The 22066-nt window shown below is 38.7% G+C and overlaps 1 protein-coding gene across 1 annotated transcript; it reads right to left on the bottom strand.

The window, feature by feature from the left end:
* Window positions 1-294: 294 nt before the first annotated feature.
* DEPDC1B (DEP domain containing 1B) lies at window positions 295-20558 on the bottom strand. Its single transcript, XM_048292882.1, has 11 exons — window positions 20476-20558; window positions 19764-20029; window positions 15777-15912; window positions 13406-13533; window positions 10568-10698; window positions 9445-9492; window positions 8838-8978; window positions 5562-5728; window positions 3886-4062; window positions 2653-2838; window positions 295-2355 (listed from the first exon to the last, which is right to left on the bottom strand). Exons 1-11 carry the CDS (start codon window positions 20521-20523, stop codon window positions 2194-2196), a joined length of 1590 nt encoding a protein of 529 aa, XP_048148839.1. The 5' UTR covers window positions 20524-20558; the 3' UTR covers window positions 295-2193.
* Between the last annotated feature and the right edge of the window lie 1508 nt (window positions 20559-22066).

Genomic DNA, 22066 nt, shown 5'->3' with positions numbered 1-22066 from the left:
GTGAGAACAATCATGGAAACATGTACTGCTCAATGTCACACTGCCCAAGAAATAACCTAATCTATTAAAACAACTACCTTGTAACATACATCGTGAAACTTATTGACTGGTTAAGAAGCTAGCAAGGGAAAAATGCTGTCAATATTGCACTACATTTTCTACTAAAATCTCAGAAATTTGTTGAGATGTCAGCTGTCTTCTCTCTGGCATAGACTACTCTGACATTCAATATAATATGAAATGCTGTTTCTTCAAATCTCTAATGGATAGCATGAAATCACAACTCCAGGTACATACAGGAAAATGGCAATGCTTTAATAGCTAAGAAAGTGCTCTCAGAATCAACTATGTAATATGTACAGTCAGGTTATAAGTACACTAGATTTCACGATGCAAAACTAATCAATAAAAGAATGTACGCTACAATGTCACTTCAACAACTGAATTCCATTTTTAGAGGAAGCTCAAGACTAAATTTTTCTGATAAAGTATATTCTATTGTCAAGCACCCACCTTTGTACAGCAATATGCAGTAAGAGCATAGGGGAAAAAGGCTGGGTTGCCTATCAGAATGGGTCAGGACTACATAAAGTTAATGGAATTTCAACAGAAGTTCACTCAAGCTATAATGCACCATATGTATCAGAAAATTGAGAATTAGTTTTCAAAAATAAATCTGCTGTGTCAGGGTCAGCAATGTTACAACCTGCCCCTGAGGCAGGTTAACTGAAGTTCTTGTTAATAGATCCCTCACTGCAGACTAGCATGAAACAACACTGAATGAATGGTGGGGTTTTTATAAACAGAAAGATAGATAGATAGACAGACAGACAGACAACAGGTTGATTTTGGAATAATTTGATTAAAATGGAAAGGAAGAACATAGCAGATTTGGTTATTATCTATAGAAATATAGCAATATAAAAGTATAATTATTACACTTGTGAAAATATATGATGAAAAGAAAGGATAAGAGCAGATAGTGAAGAGGAAAGATAGCACCACCATATGAGATCTGATCATTGCAATTTAGATGTCCCATGGTCGAAGTGATGGTTACAGTTTTGATCCCTCAGGGGTAAGGGAAGTCCCTGAAATCCAAAGTTCAATGGGTTCAATATTTTCAGGTGGGAATGCCCAGGTAGTTCTCCTCATAACACTGCGGATCATGTGCAGTCCTCTGGCAGAAGGCCCAAAAAATGAGTCTGGGGGCAAAGACATGACCCCTGTTTGTCATGCCAGCATAATTGAGCCAGTTCTGCTTTAACAGAATGGATGAATACCCTCAGGCCGTGTTGTGAATGTCCCTGTATCTCAGGATAGGGGAGAGTTTTACACCTGAGACAGTTGTGTAAGGGAGGAAATTGGCATGATAAAAAGCAGTATCCCATATTGCAGGATCTGCTTCTTATCTGTTTTCCCTTATCTGTTCCAAACCCCAGCTTGTTGCTACACAACGGTGGGTTTGTCACTGTCATCCTCTGGTGATGGATGCTCATCCCCTCTGCACCTGGGCTGTTTGTTATGCAGATCAGAGGTTTCATAACCACACACCCAAAAACTCTCCCCTTCTCCTGTGGTTGAGGGGTGCAAACCTGGCCTCAGCAAAGCACCTGCATCTTTTGCAAACAGCCGATTGGTTGCATCATTAACCTTTAATATTGCAGCCTCTCACAAAAAGCAAAGCAAAAGCCAGTGTTTCATACTTAGTCAAGCATGTTAATTCCTCACACTGTATGTGCACAAATACAGCCTAGTTTATGCAAGACACTCATTTTCGGGGAGGGAAAAAAAAAAGCTGTTGACTAGTTGCAAAGAATACATTACATACAAATACATTTAGACCTTAAAATGATAGTCAAACCAAACCATAGCAAGTGTACCTTATCACCCACATACAGAATAATCCCCTTGAGTGTATGGTGGGTTTGTTTGTTTAGAGTTTTTTTGTTACCATTTTTTGGTGCTTGTTTTAAAGTAACAGACATTTAAAAAAATAATGCTTTACAAAAATACTGATAATGGTTCACATTTCTACCACCTCAATACTCTCCTCTTCTTTCAACATTTTCTATGATCTTAGCAGTATCCCCAGTAGTTTTTTTGAGTAACCACATGGTGCTCAGGCTCCTTTTGCATGAGATCATTGACAAGATGCAGTCACAGTTCGTTTGTTGATATATTTCAAACCATTTACATCCGAAAGCTTCTGGTTCTGTGAAATGGTTGAAAAGGCTTTTTTAAGGCCCACATCAGTATTGGTGGTTTCTGTTTAGTTTTTTCAGGAAATAGCATTGCTTCAGTTTCAGGGGTAGGAAATCGTACTCTGTAGACTTCAGGGTAAGATTTCTGAAACTAGAAAAGTACATTAATTCAAATTAAGAATTTGTTCAAAAGTGTACAATAACTATTAAAGTGTAGTTTTCACTTGTGGAGCAGGGAAGTTTCTCTGATGGACTTTCTATGCCTGTATATACAAGATAAGGCAATATTTCTGATTTGGGTTGATTCACCCTTACTCTAAATTATAAATCTTGAAATCCCCAATTGTAGCCACTATTTTAAACTCCAGTATTTCTCTAGAATACATGTCTAAGACTTGATAAATCTTTTGAAGTTGAAATTAGAAACTGTGGAGAAATTTTTATTTACTTGCTTGAGCTTCTTCTTTTTATCTTTCACAGATATTTCTTTATTCATTACTATTTCTTCCAACAAAGCTGCCAGTGGTTCTTGAGAGCCAGTTGCCCTTTGGTATTCAAATTCATCTGTACTGATTTGGTGACAAAATGATGGAGGAGGAAGTGTTGCATCACTATCAGCCCCTGCGTATTTTATCTGAAGAAATAGGTAAAAAAAAAGAGCAGATATGTTTTCTGCAAAAAACTTGCATAAACTGGCTTAATCAATTGACCACCCTAAGACATTAAGTAGACGAAATATTGACTAGAGACCCTAAACTGTACTTTCTATCATCTCCAGCACTAATTGAGTGAGTTACAGTAAGTGAAAAAACATGACACAAAGGAAGCCTGTTCAGCTCTTGAAATAAGTTTAAAGTTATTTTTCCAGTAGAAAATAAAGACAAAAGAACTAAAAATCAGCTTTGAACAAAACCAAAATTTGGTATCAGGGAACAGAAATATGAAAAAACTGAGCAGGTAAGGATGGTTCTAAAGAAAAAAAAAAACCTCAGAATGTCGCTGTTGTCCGCAGGGACGGAGCGAAGAATGACACAGAATTCAAGTCCAGGATAAATAGAATGGAATTATTTAATTAATTACCACCTCATTTATATAACTTGATTCGCAAGAGTGGCATAACATAATTGGGTGCTTGACGATCCACCTCCCAGAGTGATTGGCTGAACAGTGTGACACCTATTTCAAAATATTTTCTTCAGTGTACCATAACAAAGCTGTGCATAACTAGTCTGCACCTGTGAGATAAAGTCTTGGTTTACTCAATAGCAAACCATTTCTCAGCTAGTTTGTATGAGAATGAAGACTTTCACAAGAGCCAAGCAGGAAAATTTCTCTGCTAGCTTTTTTAGCATCCATATCAGAACATTAATGGAAACACTTTATAATCATTCAGTTTTCTTCACTACCTTAAACGTAGTTTGCCCATTCCATGGGAAGATAGTGCTGACAAACAGGAAAACATATTTTAGAGTTCTTGTCTCTAAATAAATTCAAGATCTGTTTAGTTTCATTTCAACATAGAGTTATGGTTGAATATCAGTAGTCAAAATTAATTCACTCTTCAAAAGCTAAAAACAGAACAAAGTCTTTCTTGACTTTGAATTGTTGATCTTCAGAGAAAAAAGGATAAATTCAATCTAGAAACATACAAATATAAGAGGCTTTTTCACTTCATACTTACTTGGACTCTCTGAAGATGTACAACATGATCCTCTATGGAAGACTTTAAAGCAGAAGGAACACTTAAGATCTCCTGATAATTGTCCATGAGAAAAGATACTAGTTTAGCAGCAAGAAGTTCATCCAAGTCTATTTCATCCTTTGAGCAGAGAATACAACGGGAAAATGCCTGAACTATCTGAGGAAAAAAAAAAAAAAAACAACATCATTATCATGTAATCTTTCTGTTTGGGAGTGATGAGTAGAGAATCAGGCTGCATTCAAAAAGTGATCTTTTAGAACAAATACTTTAACATCACAATACTTATTGTACTTCGAACATATCAATATTTTTAAAAAATACATTATGTACAGTGACATTATGTGAGTGCACTGAAGATTGCTCCTGCGTTATACAGATAATCTAATCCTGACTTTAGATATAGAATGGATGAACTCCATTTTATTCTCAAGACTTTGTCAAAAAGCCACTTCACAAGGCTATTTAAAGAGGGCATATATGTATTTAGAGATTTTTTAAAATAACATGGAAATATAGTAGAAATTAAGCACCAGAGGGAAAACTTAATTCACTATTCTGAAATCATCAAATCAAGTTTCAGGTCCAGTTCACTTCACGTAGTCTTGTGCTCAAGCACTCAGTTACAAGAGTTTCTGTCTGTGCACCAGTCACTTGTAACATTAAAAGCACAGAAGGCAATAAAGGTTTCTGTCACATACCATAGACTACATTGCTGAATTAAGACTTAGTACAAAATATTCGGACTGTAAGTATTCACTTCTAAAAACAACATTTCAATTACAACAATTATTTTAACAAAAGACCATTTACAGTTAATTAAATTATAAACTGTGAAGTAAAAAATTTAATTATTTTAATCAAATGCTATTCAGAGTTAACTAAAAACTTAATTGCTGTGGAGCAAATTTAGATTTGTGCATGCTACTATATGATTTTTTACAGAATGGCTCTGCAGCTTAGTTTCCCATTGCACTTAATTTTCAAAGACTTTAAAATTAACCAAAAAAAAAAAAAAAAACCCATGTTCTTAGCTAGTTGGAATTGTTAAGTTATGCCTAATAACTTTGTAATAAGGTGGTGTTGCAAGCATCAGTGATATATCTACATATGGTCCTACAGAAAAAGCATTAGCAAAAACTAGAGCTTATTTTAAGAGACCTCTGTGTGTGATGAGAAAAAATAACTACTTAAGTAAATGGTTGGGATTTTAATTTTTTTGAATGGCTGAAAACAGGTAAATCAGAACATGCAGCTCTGTATTTCTAGCTATGATTGAAACAGGCAGTCTTTTTCATTCACACTGTCTGCAGTGATAAAGAACACCAGAGACCTCATCTACTTTTTGTTGTTGTTGATTTTGCTGTTTGGGGGGGGTTGCTTGTTTATGGTTTTTTCCTACTCAATAGTGAAATCAGTGGTGATTTAACTTTGAAAGATAAGGAAACCTCTAAATTCTGGCAAGTTCTTTGTGTGCTCACAAATTACCATGAAATCCCACTTTATTCAAATTCAGATTAGATTTCCACATAGCTGGGATAGACAAACCAGTTCCTTAAATAAGCAAACTGCATTTTGTTCATACTCTCCAGTAAGAATTGTTAACCTGTGCTACTCCAAAAGCCTGTCTGGACCTTTTACCTTACACTTACACATACCAAAGTTCTGGTCCTCACTGATTCAGAAAGAGGTGGCAAATCCTGGTTCAGGCTAATTCTTGCCATCATTCTCACCAACAGCTGTAGTCTTTTCCTATTTTCTGGTGGCAGCAGGAGACAAGATATCTGAAGAGCTTCTACAGCCTTGCTGGGTTTTTGCAGCAGTCCTGGTTTATAGGAGATCAGAAGGTTGGGCAACATTTCTCAATTATATATTTCCATAACATTTAACATAATAACATAATATTTCTAAATCTAAGTCCCAAAATTCCCTTCTTACTCACTCAAGATTGCCTTAGAACTCTACTCCCCAAAGAGACTAGAAAGATATCCCTAGAACTGGACTACTAGGTCTGGGTGGCTTGTTTAAGTTTTAGAAGATTTTCTTCTGATGCACTGGAAGATATTGATAGCCATAACCAACAACTCTAGATATTAGAGTACACGAAAAATTACAACATTTTGTTTCATCCTTTGCTCTTTTATTATCTCAGCACCAAACACAACTGAATGGTATGCACAGATATAGCAAACATATTAAATAAAATGTTAAGTCTGTAGCAACAATCAGAAGGAAAGAAAGTGTGCTTATGCATCAGTGGTGGCTATGACAATACTAACATGTCACTCACACCTACAGACATTAAATCTATGCCTAACTCTGCTTACAGACTCTTGAGAAAACACTCCAGCAGACAGAGATATTTGAAGACTGGACAGGCACAGCAGAATGTGATAGTAGCTTAGGCACCTATAGGAAGGTCTCATCATCAAAATATCATCTTATTTTAGGCTTATAAGGCTCAGCTAAGGAAGCATCTATTATGATTTTTTCTAAACAGCACTAGTATCAGAACAAAAGTCAGGAAACAAAATATCTGCATGACTGAAATCTAGCAGTAATTTCTGTTAGAAAAGGAAGAAGGAAGAAAACAGAGACTCTTTTTTTTTCCCAGAGGACTATAGAAGTTGGAAGAGATCTCTGGAGATTATATAGACCTCTTCACAAGCTCAAAGCAGGTTCATCTACAGGAAGACGCCCAGGACTATGTCCTGTCAAGTTTTGAATAGCTCCAAAGACAGAGCTTCCACAGCCTCTCTGGTCAACTACTTCCACTGTTTGATCACCTTCCAATTAGAATGCTATTCCCCTTTACAAAATGAGGTTTCCTGTACTTCTGTTCCTGCTCATTGCCTCTTGCCCTGCCATTGGGTACCAACAACAGAAGTCTGGCTCCTTCTTCTTTACTCCACCCATATCAATCATTTATACATACTACTTTGATTCCCCCTGAGCCTTCTCCTCTCCAGTCTCTTCCCATATGACACATGTTCCAAGACTTTAGTAATTTTGATTTGTTTCACTGGACTCGCTGACTAGTGGTGAGGAAACATCTCTTGACCTACCAGCAATGCGCTTTATGCAGTTATAGATGCTGCTGTTATTCTTTGCCTCAAGGACACACTCATGGCTCATGGTCACATTAGTGCCCACCAGGGCTTCCAAGCCCTTCTCAGCAAAGTTGCTTTCAAATCAGTCACCAACAGCATTTACAGGTGCATGAGGTTATTCCTCCCCAGGAGAGGACTTGATATTTCCCCTTTTCTGAATTTATAAGATTCCAATTTTACCTATTTCTGCAGCCAGTCAAGGTCACTCTGCACCTTCCCTATTTTGAATTATCAGCATGCTTGTTTAGGACACTATGCCCTTGTTTAGGACAGAATGTGCCACCATCCTGGTCATTAATGAAGTGTTAATCATTACTGGCCACACTACCAGCCCTGGGCTGCCCCCCACTGACTGACATCCAGCCAGACTTTGTGCCACAAATCACAAACCTCTGAGCCCAGCAATTGCACTGATTTCTGAGTTTACCTCACTACCCACTTACCCAACCTGTACTTCCTCAGGTTTCCTATAAGGATGCAATGGAAGACAGTGTTGTACTACTTGCAACATAAACAGTATCCACTGCTATCCCCTCATCCACCATTTTGGTCAACACCACAGTGTAAAAAGTATAAACTCTTTCTTATCGAAAAAGAAGTGTGGGGTAGTAAGTAAGGCAGTCAAAAGAGACAGTATTCCAAGGAGAGGGATAAAGCACTGAAGTTAATTTTCATAGTAAAGCTTTTTCTAACTTCAAAGGAAGATTTGGCAAGCATATTTAATGCATCTGTTTAGAAGAGTAAGGACTGATTCCATATCAACATTGCATTTTTTTTAAAGACACCACAAAACTAATGCTTGACTTCTTGAAACATTGCACAATTTTCATTGATTTTCATGTGATTTTGTACACGCTGGCATTAAATCTTTCTTCTGATTTTACATTTAGGAAATACTGTGAAATAAAATTAGTAAAACCTGAAAGACGTGAAAAACACTGGAAAAGCAAACAGAAATAGAGTATGAAAGCAGAGGAATAAGTTTTAAAGATATCAACAAGAGTTGTCTAAGAAAAAGTCAGAAAAGGAACATATTGGTTATGAAGCAAGATTGACAACACACAAAGGACAAAAATATTAAATTCCGGAAACAGAAGTGTTATTTTGGATTCCTTTCTCATCTCAATAGTTTACTGAAAACAGTGTTGTTCACACAGAAAGAAGGTCAAAAAACTAGGATGCTACAAAAGTATGCTTACTTTTCAACTTAATCGTTCTTTTTGAAATTACGTAAAATGTAATCAAATATTTTCCTATTTACTGTCTTTCAGTAAGCCACCTATAGGACCAGAATTGTTGATTTTAATATAGTGGGAACCTCTGAAAAGTTATAGTTAATAACTAAACCATTGCTTCTTTAAAGCACTACGTTAGTTAATGTCATTTCTAAATTTAAGCAACAAAGCATTTCAATTCCCTTTAAATGTCGTACTCCCAGGGTTAAAAACAGTGCTTATTCCCTAATCCTTTCTAATCTAGACTTCAGTCAAGCAATTTCTAAAAGTTTATGAGAGTTTTTAAGACATTTAAGCATTTGTAAAAAAAGAAAAATCTGTTAAAAATCCATCTGTTAGATGCTGAGTAATGAAGAGAGGCCTTTAATATTATAAAGACGAGCAATGGAAGACTTTTGAACTAATGTGATCAAAAAGATACAAAAATAAAACCACTGTGTGATATGAAATAAGTTTAAATATTAAACTATTTTCTTTGTAGAATGGAAAGGACAGGTCCTAAGGAGTTCAGATGTGATAGTATTTAAGTAAGGTAAAAAAACTCCAGGAAATTAATGAATATTTTTTCATCCCATCCCAAACTACTCACCTAACACACTAACAAAAATATCAAAAAAATGAAATGGGAGAAGAGGCTCTTTCATCTGGCCAAAGTAGTCCACTATAGTTTTGAAGACATCTCTTTCAAACCCTGAGTATGTAGGCTGCTTCAGATCTGAGCAGCTGGGCCCTACAAAGAACAAACAAAACAAAACAAAAAGGACCAAAAAAAGAGAAAGAGAACATTGATTTTCAGCCACCAAGCAGATCAGTATTTTCTAATCCAGCCCATTAAAATGGATCATTAGAGGAAAAAAAAATTTTAACAAAAAGGATTCATTCTTCAAAATAAGTGAAATTTTATTAATCTACTACTGGACTGATCTATTCCCAATAGGTCTAGTGAAGATACATAGTAGAGGCAAAACATTAATAGAATAGTTAAACCTTCATATATTGCATTTAAATAAGCTGCACAGGAAGGAGAATACATGCTGACAGGTCTTTTCCAACTTTGTTTTAGAAAATCATCATAAAAACACTGAAGGTGAATATAAACAGGATTTAATAAAGTGGTGAAGACACAATCAGTTCAAATTATTTTTTCTGGGGTGAGTTGTTTGTGGGATCTTTCTTCCCCTTCTGAATTTACTTACAATTTGCTAGACATTTCATTGCAGATAATATCCAGTGAGGTAGTTCTTCTGCACAGGGTAGAAACAGAAATTAAAAGGAGGAAAAAAAAAGAAAAATATTCAACCGTTAGACAAAAGCAAAGCTAAAAACACTTTAGTGTGTTCCTCCTGTGTAGTAAATCAACTGATTCCAGAGGCAGTCTATACCTGAATGTAGTATCTAGCTTGAATTACATCTATACTTCAGTATAGATATACAGATAGTACCTCCAGTACTATCAAGCAGTTATGCATTCTGCCCTTGCAGCTCTATCAGCAAAACAGGTCACATCACAAATCTTTAACCTACTCTAAAAAAAAAAAAAAAAAAAAAAAATCAGACTGACCTAGTTCAAGATACACCCTTCACCAGTGCTATACAGTGAAGTGCTTACTTTGTACCAAAGATGATGAAAAGTACTAATATATTCAGTTTTGTCATTTCTGCAAGGAGAAAGTTAATATTTTGAGATGATCCAACTGCCTTTAAAATGAACACAGACATGCTCTGAAGGCAGTTTCATTCACAACCAAACCAGGTTTCAGTATCATATTTAATTTCTCTACAAATCTCATGAAAAACATGGAAGCAATAACACTGTGATAGAGCAGGAAAGACGCTTTATTTTCTCCCTGATGTGCAAAACAATTTTAAATATGGTACTATCTTCAAAACACATTGACTGAAAACTCAAAACTCTCTCAATGTACATTTTTGTTCTCTCACAATTTTTAATACATTTTTTCTTCATTTAAACACTCCAGTTCAGGCAGCCAAAAGAGTAGGGCTGAGAAAGTTACCTTGAAGTGAATAATAACCCTGTATTTATGAAATGGTAAAAAGTTCCTGCTGTTTCATATTCATTTTTCAACCCTACTAAAGCCAGAATATGTTTAAGACAATAAATATGGAATAAACCCTGCCTGTTACTATTGAGATGTCAGAGGAGAACAATAGCATTTTACTTTGTAAAAACTCTGGTTTTTATAGATGTGGTCACAAAAGTATAAAGACGCAACAGGTTAGTGTAGACTAGAACTAATACTTAAATCCCAGTAGATCACAATATAAGAAAAATTAAATGAAAATTTCTTAAATACTCACTTGATTTGTCTTCTAAAGTGACAATGCCTTGCTTATTGACATTGTAAACATTTTGAACTATATGTTTTGAATTCACAAGTTTTGCATCTAACACTTCATCCAGAGAATCCAAACCCAAGACCTTCTGTAATCTGCAAAAATACATAAACACATAATTCATACATCATTTAATCTGGAAAAGGCAAACATGAAGTATTAGGACACAATTTGGAAAAAAAAAAGAGACCTCCATTTCATACAGAATATCTGCAGTTGGATGGCAGCCATAAGGATCATTGAGTACAACTGCTGCTCTCTGCCTAGATTCATAGAATATCATAAACTGGAAGGGACCAACAAAGATCAAATCCTGGCCCTGCACAGCTCAACCCCAAAAATTATACCATGTGCCTGAGAGCATTGTCCAAATACTTCCTGAATTCTGTCAGGCTTAGGTGCTGTGGCCACTTCCCTGAGGAGCCTGTTCCAGTGCCCAACCTCCCTCTGGATGAGGAATCTTTTCCTAATATCCAACCCAAACCTCCCCTGACACAACTTCAGTCTGTTCCCTCAGTCCCGTCACTGGTCACCACAGAGAAAAGACCATTCTATTTTCCTTTTCCTCCACTTCCCATCACAGATCGCACTGCAATGTCCCCTTCAGCCTCCTCTTCTCCAGATTAAAGAAATCAGGAAACCTCAACCACTCCTTATGTCTTCCCCTCTAAACCCTTCATGATTTTCATAGCCCTCAAAAAGTTTCTTTTTAGTACCTAGAAAAGGTTTAGTAGTTTTAACACCTAAAACTATACCATATAACTAAAAGCACTGCCAACATGCTTCTTGAACTCTGTCAGGCTTGGTGCTGTGACCACTTCCCCAGGGAGGCTGTTCCAGTGCCCAGTCACCCTCTGAGTGAAGAACCTTTTCCTAATGTGGAGTCTAAACTTCCCCAGACACCACTTGATTCCACCTCCTTGTGTCCTGTTGCTGGTCACCAGAGATCTTCTACATCTCCCCTCGCTGCCTCTCTGGAAATGGTAGGCTTCAATGAGGCTCAGCTTCCTCAAAGCTTTTGGTGACTGTACAGCTCTTTGCTCTATCCAGATCTCACTGCAGACCGTGTCTACCCTTGTAGGAGTCCAAAGCTCCTTCTAACCTAGTATCATCAGCAAACTTAGTGTACATTCAATTCCTGCATCCAGATCATTTATAAAAACATGAAAGGGCATTGGTCCTAGAATGGAGCTCTGCAGAACCACACTGATGACTGCTCACCAGAGACAACCACGTTTACTACAATCCTTTGTGCCTGACCCATGAGCCAGTTGCTCAACAGTATTATGGACTCATCTAGCTGTATGCTGGACAGTTCACCTAGAAGGATACTGTGAGAGACAGTATCAAAAGCTTTGCTAAATCCAAAACAACCACATCAACTGGCTTCCCTTGGTCAACTAGATGGGTGACCTTGCCATAAAGAAAATTGACTTGGTTAAGCAGTACTTTCCCCTTCTGAAACTATGCTGGCTATGACCAATAACTGTGTGTCTCTCAAATGTTTTTTATTAACTCCCAGAACAACCTTTTCCATAATTTTACCAGCACTGAAGTGAGACTGACAGGCCTGTAATTACCAGGGTCTTTGTTCTTTGCTTTCTTAAAACTGAGATAACTGAGGCCTCTCCAGACTCCCAAGATAAATGAAAAAAATTGAGAGAGATCCTGCAATAATATCATCCAGCTCTTTTGGTACCCTGGGATGAATCCCACTGGGCTTCATAGATTTAAGCGCATCCAGCAGGAACAGAAAGTTTCAAACAAATTCAGGGACAGCTGTGCATTTCCCCATTCCCACAGTCATACTCTTCCAACACAGAGTTCTGGGAGTCTCAGTGTCCATTATCAAACTTAGAGAGGCCATGGCTTTCTGCCAGATGAATACCATTGCTCCCTGATCAAGCTGGCTGGGTTTCAGCACCCTTCCATACAATCTGCTGTGCCAACTCTGTTTGCCCACCCTGGTGTTTTGGTTGATAGAGCTCTATAGGGGCCTTTATGTGAAGGAGAGGCTTGGCCACCATTGACCCTGGTCCCACTGCCCAGGTCCTTTCAGCTGCTACCATGTGAGCTCCAGGCTACCACCAGAGGCTCTCTCCACTCCCCTCAGGTTTCCTTGGTTCAGGAAACCCAGGAGTACACATGCACTAAAGCACTCTGCTGCCCATCATGCTGTCACCAAAGCTGCTTGCCTCAGCACTGAGTGCATTCATTACATGCAGATAATGTGCTAGGTTTACAGTAAGGTGATCATTAGTAACACCTCAGCTATGCTTGTAGTATCAGCTAATGTATATTATTTTTTTCCTCTGCAGAAATAGTCCAGAGCAATGACTTTAACTTTGCATAGGATATTCCTTTTGAATATAGTAAAGAATGTCTGAATCTCAACATTTATCTCATACATGCACACAACCATTTATCTCATACAAAGTATCATACTCGCCATTGAAAGGTTTCACAGCACTTCTACATAAGTGCTTCTATTTCATAGCAACAAGAAAAAGAGACAGTGAAAAAAAGTGATTAAACAAGACAAAGCCCACACAACAAAGACTTGTATAAAACAGCAAGCAAAAGTCAAAAGGTACTAAGCACAGTAAAGTTTTTTTTGCAGACTTTACCTGCTGAATTTGTTAGCCAAATAACAAGTGGTAGAGTTAGTCTAGACACCAAGGCTTTGAAGGCAGGGATGAAAAGTGAGTGGGTGAAATTACAAGTATTACCAGAAAGACAGACAAGACTATTATCTAGTAGACAGTTTTACTACAGCAGCAAATGACTCACAAGTATACTCACCGTGACAAAGTCATGGATTTCCATATCTCTTCTATATTTGTTTGTGTTAGCTCTCTGTGGAACACTAGTTTGCATGCTGGTACTTCCCCGATAGCTATACTGTGTCGCTTGTACCACATCTCAGAGTTCTGAAATCAGAAAAAACTCTCCTCATTAACTGGTGACTTTTCAAGTGTTAAACAGTATAAAACACTTATAGTATAGCATTGCAAGTGTTCCTAAATTCCAGTAAAGTCTTCGGGATGAAAGTGTTTGTGTTCCAGAGAAATTAATCACTTTTCTCAGTCTTGTACACACATCTTTTCTCAGTTCCATAACTTGTCCAAAGCTGAAATAAATATTATGAGTGTCAGAATAGCCATTAAAGTTCAGGAGTCAGTGGCCTTTAATCCTAAATTCAAATTCAATCCATCATTAAAATCAGTTCATCTACCATTTTGAGATTAAACATCTGTTTATGGAAAAGTTATTGGACAATTTTAAGATGAGATACCAAAAAATTGGAAACAATTCATCCTTGTTCAACATATACTGAAAATTACTAAACATTAAGTTCAATAACAAGTTCTCTACATAAAAAAGTAAAAGCAAGTAGCTACATCTGAGGGCACCCATCAGATCTAGTCCACCATTATAACAGTGTAAAGTAAAGCTGAGAATGCAGAAGACCACTATCATTTATGCAACCTTCACATCCAAGTTTGATGCTTGAAGATGGTCATCAAGGTATCAATGGGTGGACATACGCTGCAGCTTATATCAGCAGCATTCTCAAGGCAAAACTCCTAATCATTCCAGTTCTTTGATTTACACTACAGAGCAGTGCTAAAGGACATTAAAAGTATTCCTTGTGATCACAACCAAACCACAAAATGTACTCCAGGAATGCACTTAAATTTCTCCAAGCACTAATTGTCTGTCATTCCATGACAGACTAGACTAGCATTAGTTGGAAGCAAATAGCACCCTCTGAAATTAAGAGCGTGGTCTTCTACGTCAGTATTTCCTGACACAGACCCATGCTCGTCAGTTGACACATAGCCAGTAAGTGCTCAGACTGATGATGAAGCAATTAAAGGTACCACCATTTTCAGCTATCCACCTACTTCAGCATTCCAGTGGAAGCAAGACCTAACTATAAAAGAGGTATCAGAAAGAAGCTAATACCTTTGCCTCAGTTTCTTCCACTTACAGTCCACTGTATTAATCCAAACTGCCAACAGAAGAGATTTTGAGCTATGACAAACTCTATGCTGTTGCATCTGAGTCAGATGCAGAGGCAGACTTTTGCTAATTCTTATCAGGCCAGGATGCCTGGATAGAAATTTAAAGCACAGTTGGAGGCTGTAACATATTACACCTTCAACAGCTACTTGCTCAGTATCTAAAATCCTTTATTCTCTTTTCTTGTCTTTGGCATCATCTCTTTTCTTCTATCTTACTCTTCTACCTACTACTGAAGTTCTAAGGACCATGTTCCTCCCCTTCAGAAGCATGTTGTACATGAGGAGTGCACACAATTTGCACATAGTTGGATTGTTAATATGGAATAACCATTCATTCAGAACACTTAGATGTCCAGCAAACTGGTAGGAGCTACTTTTCCAAATAGACTATGGTTCATCAAGAAATCCAAGGCCAGTGTCCTGCTCTGAAGGGCAGTAATAAAAAGGCAAAAATCATCACAGAAATCCCGAGTTTCACAAATTATGAGAACACACACATATAAGATACACTGAAGGAAGGGCTTAGAATATACCTAACTCCAGAAGCCTAGTCTTTTTCTCTGTCTAGGTGACCAGAGTTGATACCATTTTGGTTTACTAATAACAGCAAGTTTTTTCAACAACTTTATGAAGGCTGAATCAACCCAGATAAGAATGAAGCAGGATGATTTTCCAAGCTTACAAAAGATAACTGAAAAATCAGGACCACTTCTCCTTAGGCAAAACATATTCCTTTTGAAAAAGGAATATGAGTCACTAACAGCCTTATAGCAGCTAGGAAGGCTGTAATACTGTATATACTCTCATGCATGAAGTGTCCAAATAAAGTTACAGTGTGACTATTTTGTCTTGTAATATAATAAATGCCCTGTTGGAATTTGAGCAAACTGGAATGAACTATGGGAAAATATACCCATGCTGAACCCAGATTGCTCAGGAAATTACAATGTGTAGCAGAAAGAACACTCAAAGCCTACTTCTCCAGCAAATTGTAAGAACAACTTTACTTCACAGAAGTTTAAAATAAAAGTATTTAGCATTTAATTTTATAACCAAGTATTTTGTGACACACCATAGAGGTCATTAGTTCAGTTTTGCTTTCCAAATACGTTTTTGTCTGGGGGAATAAAAACTGGGTCCCTTACCATTGTGATGGATTTCACTGGGATATATTCTTGAGAAGTGCCAGCTTTCGGTTCATTCCAGTCTGGAAATTTAATTACTTCCTTTCCACATGAAGGTTTCTTTGGATATGACTTCAGTGGTGAGGAAGGAGGAAATCTACAATTAAAGAACATTTTTAAAATCTCTGAATGCCAACCTAATCCCTATTTACCAATGCAAAACTGTCGTCAGCCTTCACGTGCAAAAATACGACAAATGCTTTGGACATTCACAGCCCAACTTATTTCCCCGTAGACTGGTGTTACATGGTATGTAAAACATCATGAAGTGTCTTGTTTGGCCTCCTTGCTGCTCCAGAAGAGTCCAGTTCCTTTGTACTTCCCATGACATAGTGAATGTCTGGTATCCCAATGCATCTCATAGAGCACCTGCTGTCTACACACAATGACAGAGGTCTTCACTAGAAGATGTTGATTCTGCTGAAAAAGCTGTGGGTATGTTTTCCCCCATATCAAGTGCATTGTTAGCATGCATTTCCTAAAGCAAAGCTACATAGTTAAGTTGCATGACTAACACTCGGATTTAGTTAAGAGTGCATGCAAGTGTCCACACAAAGTTTTGTCCACATTACCAGGCTCTTCTGTGTTTACATGCTTTCTGTGTGAAGATCATATTCTGCAGTTCTTTTCTGAAGTCTTTTTCCAGCTGGTTTTGCAGGTAACTATTTGGCTTCTTAAGGCATTTCAAGAAGTGCCTTGAAGAAATTAGCAGAAATAAGCCCTAAACCAGCCCTTGTGGAAAAGAAGGAAAACAAACTATCCAGCTTGACCAGAATCAAATTACTGCTAAGCTTAGGTCAGAGCATGTACAAAGGAATTAATGACAGCATATCAGAAAGACAAATCAGTCAGATGGCAACACCTCTTCAGACTGGCCCAGATCCAATCTTGTCTACTTTCACTCCCAGGTTTTAGATGCTGAGATTCCTGATGTGTCAAAGAACTGCTTAAGCCTCACTCACTCTTTTAAATCAGACAGTAAAAGACAGATATGTCTGTGACTTTGCAACAAGAGCTTGTACACTGCTGGATAGCATGCATACATATCCTACCAGAAAGTTACGCTTGAGAAATCAAGTTTCTCCAAAATGTCACCCCGTCCTCTAAAGGCACTTCAAATACTTAATAAGTTTTTAATTTAAATTTATATTGCAGTTTGGTTAGTCCACTACTGTTACACTGCATGGGTTAAACACATTGATTGTTTTGACCACACATACAGAGCACATTCCACAGTGCTATTCAACAGCACATCTGCAACACAGAGATCACTTCCATCAGACAAACTCTCAGAACTAGCAGCAAGCACCTCACACTAATCCTGCAAGATTTACTCTGTTTTTCTAAAAGTAAGCCAGATTAGATGGCAGATGTTCAGCTGTTGAGTGTTCTCCACCATTTTTCAGATATTATTTCTTACGAGTTTAATATTAAAATAAAACATACCCACATATCTGCAGACTTTTTCCTTTGCCTTACACTATTCTCAGCAGTTTCCTGTTTCTTTTCCAGGTCTTCACAAGTTTTAGCTTTCTGTCATTTGCTGCCCTGATTTGCAACCAACCAGTAAAAGAAAAAGTTCTCACAAGCAGAAAAAGGAGGTACATTCCCCTTTCTCAGGTAGTACTACAGGAACATCTAGATGGAGATAGATTAACATTACTCAAAGCAAAGAACTGAGGAGCACTCCAAGGCTGATACCTCAAGATCAGAATTGTTTATAGCCAGCAACACTAGTTTGGGGAGTTTATAAAAAGAGGAAATAGAGATACCTCTGTGTGTCCAGAACAAAGGATACTGAACAAGGTCAACTAACATTGATGTCCATGATATAACAAGTATTACTGCTGAATTTCCAAAAGATTGCTATCACTGCAAGAGTACTAACCCTTTTGCTTTTAATAGAATGGCTTAGATTAAAAAAAAAAGTGTAAAGCCCAACAGCTTCCAAAACTGTAACTTCTCATTCATTACTGTAGACTCAACTGAGCCAGTAAGTCAGGACACACAGTTAAGTCTTTGCTATATTTAGAAGCCACATTAGATCTCATCTTCACATTTAATACTTGCCAAATACTCTCACGCAAATTAACTTTTGGCAACATTTCTTTTGCATACTCTGTGGACAAACAAGAGCAGACAGCTATACTTACATGTGAAGTTAATGAATGACACAACTGTGAACCACAGTCTATTAATACAAATTTATACAGAAGGTATGAACCATGTCAGTATTTCCAGAGTAAGTACCGTCAGTAGAACTGACTCGTACCACTACCTCCATCAGCACGATGAGGAGAAAAAACACTGTATTTTACACATAGTATTAGGAAAGTCCACCAGAGGGAGCTGCCAGGACATTGGATACATGAATAAAATAGGCTGAAAAACAAATGTTTAGCTACTTAAATAGGAGAGAAGCATGTTTTGATACTTAAAGCCGTGAGTAACATACATAGCTTATTTATGCACCAAGCCCAGTGAGGAAAAAGCTGGCTCCAGTTCAAGATGCATGAAAAGTATGCAGTTTTAATAGAAAAGTTTCAACTAGTAACTTAGTTATCTTTTCATTGGAAGGGGGAGAAAGAACATCACAACAAAATATATAACAAAAGAGTTCTCTTGTCCAATAGCAGATCATTACATAGACCACCTGGAAAATAAAAAGAACATAAATATTTCACCCAGCCTTTCTTCCACAGCCTGCAGCTCAGTAAAGTCATGACTGCAAATACAAAGAAATGAAAGATCAAAATAATTTGAATATATACTCGTGCAAATGCAAAATAAACGAAAAACCCCACAGCCACACAAACATGGCCAAACCAGACCAAAGAAATATAGCATAACACCAGCAGTTATCAAAACCCATATTAAATCTTCTGACAAGAGTTAATGCCCAGAAAAAAAGAGCAAAAGAGCAATAAAGCAAAATGAAAAATTGACTTCATACATAGCAAGTGGGAATTCAGTAATATCTATTTTCCCAAAAAGAATATTAAGAAATCATCACCTAAAAATTAATATGTAAAATTTACATATATAATAATAGCTATAATAAGTAGAAGCATAAACTTATTGCTAACCTATTTTCTGTAATGATTTGCATGAAGAGAACTCCCATTTCCTCAAAAGAAGGCTCACCATGAAAAAAGTTACAATTCCATACTTAAAGTAATGGTCATCTTTATAATACTTTTGCACCAAACAGGACACTAGAAGACAGTACAAATTCAGAACCTGCAGACTCTGGACACCCAAATCTTAACTGAGGTCACAAGAGGTCAAAGAATCCAGTCCAGTAATGCTAAGCATTTATTACAAAGAAATTTCTTCTCCCCAGTTAGCAAGCCATCAGTTGAGATGCTAAACAGGGATAATTAAGCAACCATCCTTGAGGATAAGCAAATAAGCTTTGTCTCTTGTCCATCTACAAACCAAGAAGCATAAAAAAAATTACATTATAAATGTCTTAGATTCAGAGGGCCTCTCTCTTCTCTCAGAAGAGGTGGAGACAGCAACCAAAACAGTCAGGGGGTTGGGAGAGAAGGAGGACAACTGGAGCCGGATGATCAATGGCATTCTCACTTCCACCTATATGTCTTGATATGCATGCTTCCAGTACCAACAAACCTGATGTCTGCCATCAGCAATCAGAACTCGACGCCTTGTGAAAGCTGCAAAAGCTTTTGTTGATATTCAAAGAATGTAACTGAATAGAAGTGACCTCCAAAAATATTTCAAAACAGACAAGAAAACTGAAGTCAAACATTAAATCATGACAGTTACCCGTTACTAAGAAAATTAAAGTCTTTAAAAGAAAGGGGGAAAAACATGTCAACACCTTTTCAGAGACATTCTACAAAAATACTTGTAAGACGTGAGCAAGAGTTTTTACACCCTGTTTCCAAAAAACCAAAATTTTTCTATCACCCTATACAGGCTTACCGATATAAATGGCCATCGTCTTCAAAGTCCTCTTTGCCCCACCTTCCTTTAATATCTTCGATAACATGATTTTTCAGGAATTTTTTAAGCAGCTTAACCGTTTGATCACGAGTCACTTCTGGGCCAAAGTTTTGGTTAGAGCCAAGTAGCTCATGCAAACAGTCCACTGCCTCCGAGGCTTTGAAGCAGCGCTCGTAGCTCTTGAAACGACAGCGATGCTTCCGTAAGGGCATCCCAGCACGGAAGAGCTCGATTATCTCGTTCCACTAGGGAAGGAGAACAAAGCAAATCATTACGGGAGCTCTTCTCCCATGTTTTCCTTCCGCAGCGCGATCAGAACGCAGCCAACTCTGCAAGCAGAACTACACTCTTTTTGACCGTCTGCCTTACAAGAACATCGAAACCTCAGCCCAGGATTTAAACTGTCGAGACCCGAAAACAAACACCAAGTTTAGGAGGCTGAAATATTTAGAGCCCCATACTACCTGCGGATCTACGGATACGTCTTTAGCCTCCCTTAGGTTTTACCGGGACAAAAGGCTGAACCTGCCGCTCCGCCCGGCCGGGCTCTTCGCGGCGCCAGCCCCGGGCGCCCCTGCCCCGCAGAGAGGCGGCTTGGGAGCACCGGCCGGTACCCAAGAGGCCCGACACCGAGTGGCCGCCGGCGACGGAGGCGAGGGCGGGCGGCGGTGCCGGGGACGGTGGCACTCACCAGGCGGGTAGCGCGGTACGGCCCGGGCCCCACCAGCCGCGGCTCCATCGGGCACGGCCCCGCCGGCTCCGCGCTGCGTTTGAATCCACGCTGGGCGCCGCCGCCTTCACCCATTGGGTGGCGGACGTGGCACGTGACCGGCCCACACCGCCCTTGATTGGTGGGGCGAGGGCGGGGCCCGGAGCGGGGCGGGGCTTGGGCCGAGGGCAGCCGCTGTGGGGCGCGCACCGGGGGCCGGGCGTGAGGGCGGCGCTGGTGGCGCTGCGTGGGCGGGCGGATCCGCCGCAGCCTGCGGGCCGCAGTGTCCGTGCGGGCAAATAGCGACGAGACCGTGCTAGCAGCCAGGCTCTACTCCGTGGTGCGGAGCAGTAGGACAAGAGACAACGGGCAGAAAACTGATGCACAGGAGTTCCCCCTCAACATGGGGAAGAACTTCTTTACTGTGTGGGTACTGTGCACTGGAACAGATTGCCCAGAGAGGTTGTGTAGTCTCCCTCATGGATATACTCCAGAACCATGCGGACTCAATTCTGTGCCACGTGCACTGGGATGCCTGCTTGAGAAGGGAGGCTGGACCAAATGACCCACTGTAGTCCCTTCCAGCCTGACCCATTCGGTGATTCTGTGTGTGACAACAGGTTAAACCATGTCAGGAAAACATTGGCCAGTGAACTGCTGCCCCAATAAAGAGAACACAGCCTTGGCATTAATTAAACAAATAGAACAAAAAAACAGACTAAAAAAACCCTCCAAACCCTCAGTTTTCAATCTTTTAAAATTGTTTCCAAGCAAATTTTTTGTTCAAGAATTTTATTCTGAATTCAGGCAGCGTGTGGGATGATAATTACTTGCAATTACATTTGATCTTATCCCTACAGAAGACAGGGGTTGATGCTGGTGCCATAGAACTCATTGAGTTGTTGTATATTAGCTTTTTATGAGCATTTTAAAGAAAAGGTGATTTGGAAAGTAAATAGGAAACCTCCATTTTAAGGTAGGAGATTTTGATACAAGGTTAACTATCCTGCACTGGCAGGGATGTAACTGAAACTCCTTTGATACCCATTACAGATGAACTATCTCTGTCAATTTTTAGGCCTCTCATAGGAGAGGAGCGGCTGGTAACATCAGTGTTTCTTCTCCACCAGGTATAAGGAAAACAAAATGTCAACCTCATTTGTCAGACAACATTCACCATAGCATGGATGACTTAGCTGAGTGTTGCACTCTTCTTTCTAGCCTAACTCAAAAGTATACACATAAGTATGTGAGATGCAGAGTTTTTAGGTTCAGATAAACATTGTGTGATTCTCACATTGTGTGTAGGAGGACAGGATTTGTTTTGAGCTGATGTCATTGGCACACTTAAACTATATGCATCCTCTTAGGCTGCATCTATACAACCCAGGGAAACGCTGCCTTCTCTTTCTCCAAATGCTTCATAACTCACAGAAAACTAAACCACTGTGCAAGAAATTATGCAGCGGGAATCTGACACGGCACTTGCTGACAGCCCACAGAATGATTAGCATCTCTAGTTTCTGCTCCTGTTTATTAGTTCTTAATCTCAAACAACTGACTCTGGAAGCTG

Source organism: Corvus hawaiiensis, chromosome Z, assembly GCF_020740725.1.
Source record: "Corvus hawaiiensis isolate bCorHaw1 chromosome Z, bCorHaw1.pri.cur, whole genome shotgun sequence".
Taxonomy (NCBI): domain Eukaryota; kingdom Metazoa; phylum Chordata; class Aves; order Passeriformes; family Corvidae; genus Corvus; species Corvus hawaiiensis.
This window is presented reverse-complemented; position numbering and strand designations above follow the sequence as displayed.